This window comes from Hemicordylus capensis, chromosome 8 (genome assembly GCF_027244095.1).
Source record: "Hemicordylus capensis ecotype Gifberg chromosome 8, rHemCap1.1.pri, whole genome shotgun sequence".
In the NCBI taxonomy this organism is placed as follows: domain Eukaryota; kingdom Metazoa; phylum Chordata; class Lepidosauria; order Squamata; family Cordylidae; genus Hemicordylus; species Hemicordylus capensis.
Genome location: NC_069664.1, coordinates 11,278,188 through 11,292,418, shown reverse-complemented (window position 1 = coordinate 11,292,418; position 14,231 = coordinate 11,278,188). Strand labels below are relative to the sequence as shown.

General features: G+C 53.6%; 1 protein-coding gene across 7 annotated transcripts in view; it reads right to left on the bottom strand.

The window, feature by feature from the left end:
- The window catches only part of ANK1 (ankyrin 1), a 223,849-nt gene that overhangs the window by 21,705 nt on the left and 187,913 nt on the right, over window positions 1-14,231 (bottom strand). For all 7 annotated transcript variants that reach the window (XM_053269374.1, XM_053269378.1, XM_053269375.1 and 4 more), the window contains 6 exons: window positions 13,319-13,444; window positions 10,685-10,804; window positions 9,646-9,730; window positions 7,744-7,824; window positions 6,397-6,528; window positions 5,359-5,505 (listed from right to left, as the gene is read on the bottom strand). In XM_053269374.1, coding sequence (XP_053125349.1) covers window positions 5,359-5,505; window positions 6,397-6,528; window positions 7,744-7,824; window positions 9,646-9,730; window positions 10,685-10,804; window positions 13,319-13,444 — 691 coding nt within the window. The remainder of the gene's footprint in view (window positions 1-5,358; window positions 5,506-6,396; window positions 6,529-7,743; window positions 7,825-9,645; window positions 9,731-10,684; window positions 10,805-13,318; window positions 13,445-14,231) is intronic.

Here is a 14,231-nt window from a genome sequence, read left to right as displayed (position 1 = left end):
AAATGTGTGGGTTCAGGAAAATCGCATTCAAAACGTAAATAGCAAAGCTACCAGCAAGGGGAGCAGTCTCATGAAAACTAACAACCGGAAAATACAGCAACCTTTTCATGCCAGACATATGACGTTATAGGAATAAATCGCAACGATTAAATCTGAAACAAGGCATCCAAAATGCAAACGGCAACCTGCTGAAAAGCGTAGGGATTGCGGTGTCACAACACAGGAAGTGCGGAAGCACACTTCGCAGATACATCATGACCCCGTTGCAGGATCTAATCTGGAAAGCACCCTGGTGGCTTTGCTATTGATGTTTTGCATGAGATTTGCCTGAACCGAAGCATTTTGCCGCTGTTGAGCGGGTAATCTGGAAAGCGCCATGGTGAGAAATAGGGAGGGAAAGCACCCTACCAAGTTGTGTGTGCTCCCATTTTGTGATCGTGTGTGAACAAAAGGCAAGGCAGGAGGCCAGGGGAAGTGATGGTGTGCGAGACTATGGGTACTTGCTAACCATCCCTTCCACTGCATCCTGCCTTGTTTTGTACAAGCACATGGTCACAAAACAGGAGCATGCACAGCTCTCAAACCTGGGCAGGATCCTTGTCCTACTCAATTTCTGATCATGTGAATGAATCGACTGTGGCCCGAAAGCTGATCACCGTGAGCTAGTGCATCATGAGATGGATTTTGGGTCCACAAAGGGTGGCAGAGGAGACCTGAGTCCTGGGATGCAATCCACTGGGATTTGCTCAGCAGCCCCTACTAAAAGGAACAGGAGCTTCACAAGTGAACAGAGGAACCTGTACCCCTCTCTGCCTGTGGGGTGGGGAGCACTGGGTTTTCTGGTTCAGATGGTCAAAATGCTTTGAACTGGTCCAGTTCCCTCCTCAATGGGGCAGCCCACTGACACGCCCCCACTGCTTTGTTGAGATGGGGCTTAGTTACCCTATTTACCCAATTCCAAGGCTAGATTTCTTCGTTGATTGTAAAAATTGGGGACAGGGGTCATCCTAAATTCAGAGTTCTCCTCCTTTCAGGTAAATATCTGAATATAACCTATATTTGGGTTAGGGGTTTGGCTTAGTTAACCCCTGCTAACTAAGCAAAGAAGCATCTTTCAAAGTGGTGATTCTCTTTCTATCTAGCAGGGGGAGAGCAACTGGCTCGATCCATCCTCAGCACAGCATCCCTCCAGTGGCTGTTGCTGGTATCTGCCTTATGTTTATTTTTAGCTTGTGAGCCCTCTGGGGACAGGGGACCATCTTATTTATTTACTTTATTTTTCAATGTAAACCGCTTTCAGAACTTTGGTTGACAAGCGGTATATACATATTGTAGTAGTAGTAGTAGTAGTAGTAGTAGTAGTAGTAGTAGTACTATATTCAACCTATATTTTTTTAAGGGGATTGTCGTAAATTCAGAGTAGTCTTCTATTTGGGTAGATACGGTATTTTTGTAAATGACAGGTCCTGCCTCAGCGCTCTCGGTGACTTTTCAAGGGAGGGAGTTTCCGCTCCACCCCCTCATCAGCCTTGCACCGAACGCGCCCAAGAACAAGACCATCCACCAGTGAGTCACTCTGGCCTGCCAGTAGCTTGACAGACCCCAGTGCTCAGATTGCCCCCAAAATGAGCAAACCCTGCTCTCTAAAGAAGGGTGTCCTTGACCATGGGGAGCAGCTACAGCAGGCAAGGGCCTTCCTAGGCCTGGAAGCATCAGCTGGGAGGTATAGTCAAGAGCGGCTCTGTTTTGCCAATGAAAAAGTGACTGCCGTGTGCGGCAAGCAGAAAGCCTCCCCCAGTGGCGGGGAGAAATATGATCTGGGGAGGAGCAGGAGAAACAAGAACAACAAGGGATGTAAGTTCTACCATGCTAGGGCTGCACAACTTTGGCCCCGCCAGCCGTTCTTGGACTACAGCTCCCATCATCCCCAGCCACAGTGGCCAACAGTCAGGTAGGACGGGAGCCGTAGATCAGGAGGCTCGCAGTGTGCAGCCCCAGGCTATGCCCCAGGTTCCCAAATTTTGGTCCCCAATGATTGTTGGACTACAATTCCAGCAGGGAATGATGGGAGTCATAGTCCACAGTCCAGCAGGGGATGATGGGAGTCATAGTCCAACAACCTCCGAAGTCATAGTCCAACAACCTCCGAGTCCGAAGTCTGAGCACTCCTGCACTATGCAATTCCACCGACTCAGGCTTAGCTAAGTTGGTGGTGAAGGAATAACTCTGAAGGCCTCGTGGCAAAGGTGAATTTTCAGCCCCTCCTCTGACATGTGCTGCATGCAGTCAGACAACTCTCCAAATCGTTTCGAGGATCAGGAACAAGGTACAGGCTCAAATGCTCCCCTGCCATCTCTTTCTTCTTCTCCCTGAGCTTAACCAGTTAACCTGGCTTAACCAGTGGCTTCTGGGTTTTATCAAACCATCCCACAGTCTGCCGTTATGCCGGAAGCAGCAACCAGCAGTTCTGGAAAGAACTGCAAGCCACAACCTGGCCCTGCCTTGGAAGGCTCGCTCAAACCACAGCTCGCTCAGTTTTGCCAGCTCGGTTGCAGCAAACTGTAGCACGGTTTGATCCAAGGGAGTCACTGATGGCCCCGTGAGCGAGGAAAAGAGGGCCACCACGGGCGAGAGGGCACCACGCTTGAGTCCTTGGCTTGTTCCTGGTCCCCCAGACTACAGCTTGAAGGACCATCTGAAGACAGTTACTGTAACTGAGCCTAAGTCGGGGTGGGCGCCTTGGGCACACCAACTGGCATTCAACGACACCTCTTGTCAACTCCCGTCACAATTTATGACGGGTGTTGCAGTTCAACAACAGCGAGAGCACCCAAGGTTACCGACTATGCTTGCCTCTCCCCCTGCCCTCTTTGTTGCCATCTCCGCGGCCAACCTTTCGACTGGGAGATCCTTGCAGGCAGAGGCCTATCAACCTCTGCTTATGGAACTCGGGAATGCACTGTGCACTTTCCTGGTGGCCCTGGATTTCAAGAGTAAGAATAAGGGAATGAGCTCCATCCTGGTCACAAGTAGAGCCCACTGGCTGCCTGACCTCCCCCGACCCCACCCGCGGGTGCAGTGGGAGAGTGAGCGCAGTGCTGGCTCCGTGCAGCCTGTAAGAGGCCTGGCCCAGCTGGATTTCGCATGGCAATGCAGGGGGCAGCCCCCTGGGAGAGCTGAGATAGCTGTGGGGCAGGCAAGGGCAGGGAAGCCAGGGACTGGGGGAGGAAGCAGCACAGGGCAGAGGGCAGGCATTCAGCTGAGGGGGCGCGGAAAGGCAGGCCAGGCCGGGGGTGTCATGCGTCAGTAAGGCAGAAGCTCCCGGGCGGCACAGGCCAGACGAGAGAGACAGACAGAGAGAGAGAGAGAGAGACAGTGGAGACAGGCAGCGGAGAGAGAAAAGAGGAGGTGGTGGTGGTGGTGGTGGTGGAAAAGGAGAGAGGTCAGGATGAGGCCAGAGGACACGGTGACAGGCACCTACCGGCCAGCCGCTTCAGGAAGAGCCTGCGCCTCTGCCGGCTGGATAGCAGGTGGAAGAGCGCAGACTGTACTGGGAAGGGGAAGGGAGAGAGAAAAGTAGAGCCAGCGCGGATCTGGGTCACGGTGTGCACTGCCCTCCACCTAAGCAGCACCTGGCTGTCCTCGAGTGCCCTCTAGCCTGCCCTGTAACCTGTGCCACCCTCACGCATGCAGGACTGGCTGGATCAGAACCGAGGTCCATTAGATCCAGCATCCAACCTCCAGCATCCTCCGGGAAGCCCACAAGCAGGGCTTGAAAGCAACAGGCCCCTCCATCCTGTTGCCACCCAGCATCTGATTTTTCAGGGGCATACTGCTCCTGAACATGGAGGGTTCATTTAGGCACTGTGACAAATAGCCACAGATACACTTCTCTTCCATGAATAGGATCCCCTTTTCAGACCACCCATACAACGCTTGAAATCTACTACAGCTGGTTCACAGGACTTGGACCTCAAACTTTCCCTCTTGCCCCAGTCCCTGGTGATGGCCCGCTTGCATTTTCACTCATGTCCTGAACCCACTATAGCCCTATCTCTATAGGTACACCTTCACTGCATTTTTAATGTCTACTGTCAACAGACAGGACCTCACTTGGCATCCAAACTTGCATTTCTACCAGCAGCAGGGACTTCAGTGCATAAGGCTTTCACTCTCCCAGCAACTGTGAGGCAGCTGGGCCACACAGCACAGTTAGCCAGCTGCAGCCAGCTGGAAAAACTGATGCCTGTTTCCCCACGTGCTTCTGAATTTTAGGAGAGGAGGAGCAATGCAGACATGGTGAGGCAAACCTCCTCCATCCTCAGTCAGCTTTTGGCCTGTGCTACACTGGTTGCATGGAAGCCATCTGGATTTCCCCCATCTGGGTTTCACCAGTGAAGCTCTAGGCTTCACCTGCTAAGGATGTGCACGAACCTCCGGGCCCACAAAAGAGGGCAGAGGAGGGGACAGCCGAGGTTCAGGAGGAGGGGAGCAGGGCAGCCGCGCTTCAAGGCCCAGCCTGCGCACAGGGCTCCAGGACCGCAGGGGTTGCTGGGAAGGAAAACCACTCCTTTTCTGGAGTTGAACCGGTTCAGAACGTCGAACCAGTTCAGAACGCCAAACCGGTTCAGAACGCCAAACCGGTTCAGAACGTCAAACCGGTTCAGAAGTCCGGCGTTCGAGCTGGTTCAGAAGCGGGGGGCCTTTAAGGGGCAGGGAGGGTGCCCTTACCTGCCCCACCGCTTCCGCCACACCAGTGCTCTCCCCCAAATCATTGCCGCAAGGCTACAGCATACCTCCCTGCAGCCCCGGACACCATCAGACCGGAAGTGGTTGGCGTGCATGGCATGCAATGATTTTGGGGAGAATGCTGGTGGGGCAAAAGTGGCAGGGCAGGTAAGGGCCACCGCCCGCCTCCCGGGAGTTCACGAGCCAGGTGGTGCACACCCCTATCACCTGCACAGCCACCATCCCTTGCCGAGGCCTCCGACTGCCCTTCCAAGCACGCCTTTGCATTCCCTCCCCAACTGCACCCCAGTACCAGTGATGGCTCTGGGATGCCCCCCCCCCCAATCCTGAGCATCTCCTCCATCCCACCAGGGTGTGAACCCTGAGCCGGGCAGACCTAGCTGAGGAGAAGAGGAAGCAGCTGCCAGCAGGGAGAGTTAGCAGGCAGTAGCTGAGCTGACCTCCGGGCCCACAAAAGAGGGCAGAGGAGGGGACAGCCGAGGTTCAGGAGGAGGGGAGCGGGGCAGCCGCGCTTCAAGGCCCAGCCTGCGCACAGGGCTCCAGGACCGCAGGGGTTGCTGGGAAGGATCTGACGCTGCAGTGGCCAGGCGCTCTCGGACCGGGACTCACCATTCATCTGGGAGGGCGAGAGGGAGTAGTCCCGATGCGGGTAGAGCTTGTCGCCCTTCAGGCTGCGGCTTTGCCGCGTGGTGCCTTCCAACATGTTGACGAGTTCGCTGCGGTCGATGTTGCGCAGAGCCGTGTACAGGGTCTCCACTGCCAAAGGAAGGGGGGAGGGGACCTTTAGCCGCATGGAACTGAGGCCTCGATGGCAAGCAGGGCAGGCGGCGGGCATCTCGCTCGTGGCCAAGAACAGGGTGCCCCAGCCTGGGGTTGATGGGAGCTGTAGTTAAGCACAGTGGTGCACTTAGGCATGGACCACGGGGCAGGGGTCTGTGGCCTTCTGCCTCCTGGGCCCCCCCAATGCTCGGGGGGGCCTTCCCAGAGCCCCGATGCCCCGCCACTGCTGCCTGGCCCCTGCCACTATTTCCCCCACGTGCCACTGCTCGCCACTATGTCCCACTCTTCACCATTGGGGGGGTGAGCAGAGCAGAACAGGCCACCCCCACTGGTAATGGCGAGGGCGGCGGCGCAGGCAGGTCCCTGAGGAGGCCGGTCTGCGCAGGCCAAGGAGGCCCACCTGCGACCGCCGACAGAAAGGGTGGCTTGTTCCGCTCTGCTTCACTCACACCGCCCCCAGTGATGAAGAGGGGTAAATAGCGGTGAGCGGTGGCGAGGGGGAAATAGCGGCAGTGCGCACAGCGGGGACTGAACAGTGGCAGCAGATCAAAAAGGTATTTAAAAAACCAGGGGGAGCTCAGAGCGGGCGGGCTTCTGAAGCCCTTCAGCCTCAGGTCCGGGTGCCAAAAATACCTAGGTGCACCCCTGGTCAAGCAGCCATTGTATGGCGCATCGGCACGATGGGGCATGAGCGCAGTGGACGCCGAGGGTATTTGTGAGGAAACTGCATTGGGTGGATGTGACCACAGGAATGGCACACACCGAATGTGGCCAAGGGCAAAGGTGGGTGTCTAAGGCCAGGTGGAGTCCCTCTGACAAAGCACCCAGCTGCCCCTGCCCCCCCCCCAAACCCTCGCCAACACCCACTGTTGGCACTCTGGCCGCCGCGGCTGGTCCACAGGTTCAGCAGAGCCATGCTCTGCTCCAGCAGGGAGTTGGGGTTCTCGACACGGATCCTGTTGATGTCGTCCACGCTGAACTGCAGTTCCCTGGCCAACTCTGGAGAAAGGAGAAGGAAGAGGGGCGGGAGGGGAAAGCAACAGCACAGAGCCGTCAGCCCGGAGAGGAATTGGCTGCACACATTCCTCTCTGAGAGGCACACAAAAGACATGCTGCATTTTCCTGACCGCCGAGGGGTCCCTGAGGCTTTTGCTAAGCACACAAAAGGAAAAACTGAGTGGGTGGGCATCAGGGGGCCCTCATTAACCAGTCCACCTCCAGGCAAAGCCGGCTCACTGCTGTGGGAGCTTCCCGGAAACTAAACCTGAAGCGACTACCTGCCAAGCCAAAGGAGGCCCCCAGATCCACTGCTAGGGTTTTGGGTTGAGGTCAGAGCACGGGCCTGAACCAGAGACTGATGCGCAGCACAAGGTCCTGCTCTGTAGACCAAACAAGGGCTGAAAGCCAGGCTCCTGGCATTTATGCTGGGCCTGGCCAATCCAAAAGCTTCATACTGCCTGCCAATCACAGAGGCTGATGTTGCACAGTCCTATTCCCTTGGTACCAAGGAACAGAGGAAGCTGCTTTCTACTGAGTCAGACTATTGGTCCACCTAATATTGTCTACACAGACTGGCAGCCCCTTCGCCAAGCCCTATCTTGGAGATGCTTCCAGGGCACTTCCTTGGAACCTTCTGCATGCACATCAGTCTCTGGCCAGAGCGGCCCCATCCCCTGAGGGGATTATCTTACAGTGCTCACACCTGTAGTCTCCCATTCAAATGCAAACCAGGGTGAACCCTGCTTAGCAAAGGGGACAATTCATGCTTGCTACCACAAGCCCAGCTCTCCTCCGATAAGGTGTGCCTAAAGAGGGCTCTGAACCCCATTCACAGGAACAGAGGACGCCACCTTATACTAAATCAGTCCATCCAACTCGATATTGTCTACAGTGGGGGACTAGGTTACAGCGGACAGTGCTCACGATCCATCTCCCATCCAAATGCCAACCAGGGAAAACCCTGCTCAGCAAGGGGACAACTCATGTTTGCTTCAAGCCTGGCTCTCCACCTCAATACACAAGCCTTGGGGGCCTTAATAAGCTACATTCCAGTCTCCGAAGCATGAGGTGGCTGAGTCCACATCTGGATGTGACCCGAGGCTGTGTGACCAACGAGGAGCTGGCTGTCCACTGCGGCCTGCCCTCCAGCCTCTGCGATGCACGGTGTTTGCTGCACTCCATGCCAGGAAGACCCGATCCCTCCGCAAGACTCACCCGCCCAACTGAGGCCCAGGTGTTCAGCAATGACGGCCATCTTCATGTCTGTCTTGTCCTTCTCTGTGCTGCTCACTGAGCCTGGGAGAGGGCAGAATACCCAAGCATGACTCATCGGCTAAGCCCAGGCACCTGGTGATTGCTCGGGTCTCCGGTGGTGCACAAGGTGTGGATGCCATTTGAGGACAAGGGCAGGAAGCGGAGCTTAATTGGAGTCTCAGCCCCGGAACCAGTATCGGATCGCCACCAAGATAGGAAGTACTATGAAGGAAGATCGTCTCTCCCTTCCCATCAAGTAGGAAGCTGTCTTATTGCTGAGCCAGACCACTGGTCCATCTAGCTCAGTATCATCTACACTGACTGACAGCAGCACACCCCAAGATTCAGGAAGGGGTCCCTACCTTGACTGATCCAGAGATTGGACCTGGGACGCTCTACCACTGAGCTCCATCCCCATACCCTAAGGGGGATATCTCACATTGCTCACATGTAGTCACCCATCCAAATGCAAACCAAGACAAACCCTGTTTAGAAAGGGGACAGAACATGCTCGCTACCACAAGATTGGCTCTCCATTCAATATGTAACATAGGAAGCTGCTGTCTACAGAGATAAGGATGTGCAAACAAATTTGGAGCCAAACCAGTTCAAAGTTGAACTGGTTCGGTTCAAAGGCTCAGGGTTGAGCCGAACCTCCCCTGGTTCAGCTTGACTCTGGACCGAACCCCCTGCCCCATTTGGAGGGTTTACGAACGATTTTTTTAAAAAAATTATACTTACCCCCTCTGGAGGGGTCCGTGGAGGTTCCCCCTCTCCCCACCGACCTTCCCTCCTTCAAAAATAGCCCCTGTTTGGCCGTCCACCAGAGCAGTGGCCATTTTGGAGGCTGCCACACCTGCGCAATGTGCCTCTGTGTGGCCTGGGCATGACCCAGGCCGCACAGAGGCCCATTGCACAGGCATGGCGGCCTCCAAAATGTCTGCCACACTGGGGGAAAGGGCCGAATGGGGCTGTTTTTTAAGTAGGGAAGGCTGGCAGGGGGAACAGGAACCTCTGAGGACCCCACCCCACCCCACCCCACCCCTGCCTCAGAGAACCCCTCAGAGGCTTAAGGGTTTTTTTTGGGGGGGGGTTAAAAATTCATTCGCAAACCCACCCACCCCCGGACTGAACTAGAGGGCGGGTTCAAGGGAGTGCCGGACCAAACTGGCCCGGTCTGGTTTGGGACGGTTCGGACTCTAACTGAACCAGCCAGTTCTGTGCACACCCCTAGAATGAAACTCTTGGTCCTTCTAGCTCCAAATTGCCTACTCTGACAGGCAAGGTTTCAGGCAGGGGTTTCTCCTCGCCCTACCTGGAGAGGCTGCCAAGAACTGAACCTGGGACCTTCTGCATGCCAAGCAGATACCACTGGCCCTATCCGGCCCCAGCACTGCATCCCTCCAGTGACTGCTGCTGGTGTCCATCTTATGTTTCTTTTAGATTGTGAGCCCTTTGGGGACAGGGAGCCATCTTATTCATGTGTTTATTATTCCTCTGTGTAAACCGCTTTGGGAACTTTTGTTGAACAGTGGTATATAAATATTCGTCGTTGTGCCACTGAGTTACAGCCCCGTTCCCTAGGAGAAATATCTTACAGTGCTCACATGTAGTCACCCATCCAAATGCAAACCAAGGCAAATTTTACTTGGCTACCCCCAAACTGGCTCTCCACAACATTGTCTCTGCCATGCAGGAGCTTTCTGGAGACAAGGAATTTGTGGTTCTGAGGAACATTGAGGTTCACCTGGCCCTGCGGGTGAACTGCCAGTATGTCTGGGAGAAGAGTGCGATCTTTGCTTTCTCCCCAACATGCTCCTGCATAGCGCCAGAACCCCCTTGGGTGGTGCCTAGGCCTCCTACCTAAAGTGCTGTCACTGAGGAGGCTGTATCTCTCACGCAGGGCGAGGGGCGTCAGTGTTCTCCTTCGCTCCTCACTGCCGGAACTCTGTGGGCAAAAAGAAAGGCAAATATTGAAAGGCAAACGTCTCATGTTCTTATAAGACGACTGCAGGGAGACATGATAGAGGTCTATAAAATCATGCATGGTGTGGAGAAAGTGGATAGAGAGAAATTCTTCTCCCTCTCACATAATACTAGAACTTGGGGTCATCCCATTAAATTGATTGCTGGAAAACTGAGGGCCAACAAACAAAAGTACTTTTTCACACAATGCGTGATCCACTTGTGGAATTCTCTGCCATAAGATGTGGTGACAGCCAACAACCTGGATGGCTTTAAGAAGGGTTTGGATAACTTCATGGAGGAGGTCTATCAACGGCTACTAGTTGGAGGGCTATAGGCCACCTCCAGTCTCAAAGGCAGCATGCCTCTGAGTCCCAGTTGCAGGGGAGTAACAGCAGGGGAGAGGGCATGGAACTTGGAACCTAGATGCTCTTCCCAGAGTGGCTCCATCGCCTAACAGGAATATCTTACAGTGATCAGACTTTGAGTTTCCCATTCATATGCAAACAGGGCAGACCCTGCTTAGCTAAGGGGACAAGTCATGCTTCCTACCCCAGGACCAGCTCTCCTCTCTAATATACGTTGACTACTGTAAACCATGTTGACTCATGACTGGGGAGACCAGAGTTCAAATCTCATGCAGCCTCGAAATTCTGAATGAGAATGACTCTGGGCCAGCCACTTGTCTCTCAGCCTAACCTGAGGATAAACATAAGCATGTACGGTGCCCTGGGCTCCTTGGAGGACGAGCAGGATATAAACTCAATTAAAAAATAAATAAACCAGCCCCGCTCTCATTTTGAAATGGATGTCTTATCGAATCATGTTTCTCCCTGAAACTGGCCACAGATTCAGATTTCAGTGTCAGCCCCAGTGAACAAGCAATGGACTGGAGGGGAGAAAGGGAAGGGGCCGGGGTGGGGATCGGGGCACTCACCTTGGAGCAGGGCGGCATCGTGATGTTCAGGTGGCAAAGGACGTGCTGCAGCTCTTCGTACTTCATGGCCTTGCGTAGGAAGGACAACGAGCCACTCGCTTCCCGGCTGCTGTCCCGCACCTGTGTCCCAGAACATGGGGGAGTTTTGAGAGCAGCATGGGGAGAAACCCCCCACCTCTGCTCAGTTCAGGATCAGTATTTCCAAGCATTCTCAGCAAGCGTTCAGAAAAAAGCTTGCCTATTGCTCCTAAGAGCTCTCTCTCTCCCAGCTCCTAATGCTGGTGCACTTCTAAAATGTGCCTTTTTGTCAGAGGGCCTCGCCATTTTCTCCCAGCGAATTTTCAACATTTCATCGGCTTCTGTCCAACTCCTGAGCTCCATCCGCTGCTCAAAGAGAACGGCACAGAAGCCCTCCAAAGCGGGGGGGGGGGTCTTTAAGGCACAAGGGAATTCTCGGTCCTGGGCTGGTCATCCAGGACGCTCTGAGGGAAACTCTGAGCCTTGGGAGCTGTAGGGTCTCTGAACTTGTTGGACCAGTTGAATAGGCTGAAGGTCCGGAAGAGCTTCCAGTCACACTTTCTGTGAGCCCTTCTCAAAGTCTATATAGCTGCCTTATACTGAGTCAGACCATTGGTCCATCTAGCTCAGGACTGTCTACACCCGGCCAGCTCAGCTTTGGCCCCCAGCCGCTTTCAGACTACAACTCCCATAATTCCCAGCCACAGTGTCCAATAGGATTATGGGAGCTGTAGGCCAACATCTGCAAGAGGGGAGGGTGGAGTTGAACAGGCCTCGTCTACACTGACTGGCAGCGGCTTCTCCAAGGTTTCGAGCAGGAGTCCCTCCCAGCCCTACACGGAGATGCCGCCAAGGATTGAACCTGGGGCCTTCTGCATGCAAAGCAGGGCTTCTTCCACTGAGAAATTACCCAGAATGTAACTTCTAGGGGAAGTAACCTTCCCCTAGAAGTTGCATAGCTCCATGGCCACAGGGACTAGTGTCTGCATTCCCTCCAGTAGCCATCATTCTTCTGGCCATCATTCTTCTGGCCATCTGCAGGGTTCAGGAGCTGCAGGCAGAAATCATCCTAGGGGCCCCCCACTGGCTACATTGCCCATGGTTCTCGGACCTGATGGAGCTAGATTTGGAAGCTCCACTGGATCTGGGGGGCGGACCCTCCACTGTTTTAATCAGGGGCCTGTTTTCCACCCGGAGCCACAATGGATGAATCTATTCGCTTGGAGGTTGAACGGAGCTCTTTGTAGGTGTGCAGTTTTCCTCAGGGGGTAGTGACCACGATTTTGGCCCTCTACCAGCAGAACATACCAGGCCACCAGGAAAGCCTTTGCGGTGCATTGCAGCCCCTGTGGGCTTCAGTGACTCACATCTTAAATTTTCTCCAGAAAGGTTTGGAAAGGAACTTGAGTCCTAATACTCAAGTGGCAAGTGGCCACTATTGCTTCTGTCCTGGATGCAGGTGGCAAGATGGACATTTCTACATAAGTAGAAATGTGAAGAGGTTCCTTGAGGGCACCTCCCTCTTCAAACCTCCTACAGTTCACAGGTTCACATGGGATTTAAACATTATCCTTACTGCCCTAAGACTCCATTGGATCCTTTCAGATCCTTTCCTGTAAGTTTATTTTTCTAATCGCTATCACCTCAGCGTGCAGAGTTTTGGAACGGGGCCCTCTCTATCCGTAAGGGGTTGTGTCTGGTGTTTCCAGACAGATCTTACCTTCCTGCCAAAAATACCTTCTGTTTCGTAGGACCCGGGAAATCATGCTGCCTTTCTTTTGCCACCAGCCCTCTTCTCCCAAAGAGAAAGCATGGCACATATTGGATGTGCGCAGGGCTGTCAAACTCTACTTAAAACGTACTAAGAGCCTTAGGACCTCAGAGTCCTTCTTTGTGTCCTTCCTAGGATGCTCCTTGGGTTGCAAAGTTTCTAGGTCCACCTTGTCCAGGTGGATTTGTCCATGCATAGATTTGGCACATAGTAGTAGTGAGCTTATTCCACCCAAAGGAGTCATGGCCTATTCCACCAGAAGCGCAGCCAGCTCCTTTCTACCATGGTGCTCTGGGCAGATATCTGTTGGGCAGCCACCTGGACTTCTCTGTCTACTTTTGTGAGACACTATGAGATCCAAGCTCTAGCCTCTGCAGATGCCTCCTTTGGGAGGTGGGTGTTACGACAGGTGATTCCGCATTGAGGACCAGATTGTCTTTCCCACCCGATGAGGTCTCAGGTGCTTTGGTAGGTCCCAGCCTTGGAGCCACTCCCCCACCGAGGGAGAATGAATCATTGACACTCACCTGAATGGTCATTCTCAGTGGTAGGGAGTGCATCCACCCCACCTCTGCACCATCTGATTTTCCTGTCTGACTATCCGTCCCCAATCTACATGACTATAATGAGAGCCAGGGAGGGGCTCTTTCCCAGCCAAAATGGTGCCCAATTTGTAATGCATCTGAGCATTACAAGTTCACGAAATTTGTACTACCAACCAGAAAACCGTTGCAAACTTTGCTGGCATCGCCACAAGAGAGTAACAACAGGCTGGCCAATGGGAGCTGACCCCTGTGACTCCTACTACAAAACCCCACACTCACACCCCAACCTGCCCCTTTCACCTTGACAGGGATGATGAGGCGGTTCTCATGGAATGACTGGAACTGGAAGCTCCGTTGTTGGGCAGCCTTCTTGATGGGCACCAAGTTCCCCGAGAGCTCTGTGTGGAGCGGCATTCCCTCCACAACCTGCAGAACAGAAGCAGACTGTATGCTCAGAGGTCTGGGCCATGTATCCTGATTTCAAGAGAGTCAACTCCTCTCCCCTCCAAATACAAAATCAATTCTAGGCGACTTTCAAAAAATACAGCCCTAGACAGTAACTCTCCAAAAGTAACTAATAGTGTAATGCATGAGCCTTCATTGGTTGAAATTATTGGAGATGGAGTTCCAGTGCATCAACCTTTTGCACGAACTATCGTAATGACCACTAGGGACATTGGGAGCAGAGGTAGTTAGTGAGGGTTCCCTTACCTGTCCCTGCTATGCCTCTACTCTATGACCTCTGCCTTGATCCCTCAGGTATTTCCTGTAGCGAGTCAGTTCTACTTCCTTTCACCTTGAAGAGCAGATGGGAGCATCTCTCTCTCTCTCCCCTCCTATTCACTATGTAGCTCATAGTTAGGATAGGTCTTTCCTATCTCAAATGTACTCAATCTCCATGCTTGTTCTTGACTAACTGCAAGATATTCCCCTTAAGGGATGGAGCTGCTCTGGGAAGAGCAGAAAGTTCCAAGTTCCCTCCCTGACATCTCCAAGATAGGGCTGAGAGAGAGTCCTGCCTACAACCTTGGAGAAGCCACTGCCAGTCTGTAGACAATACTGAGCGAGATAGACCAAGGGTCTGACTCAATATATGGCAGCTTCCTATGTTCCTAATAAGGCTCTGCACTACTTCGTAACTGGAGTGGGCAGCTTCCTCTTGGTGCTTTGCTAAACAATCACAAATCACAACAGAAATCCACTTCCTCAGGTG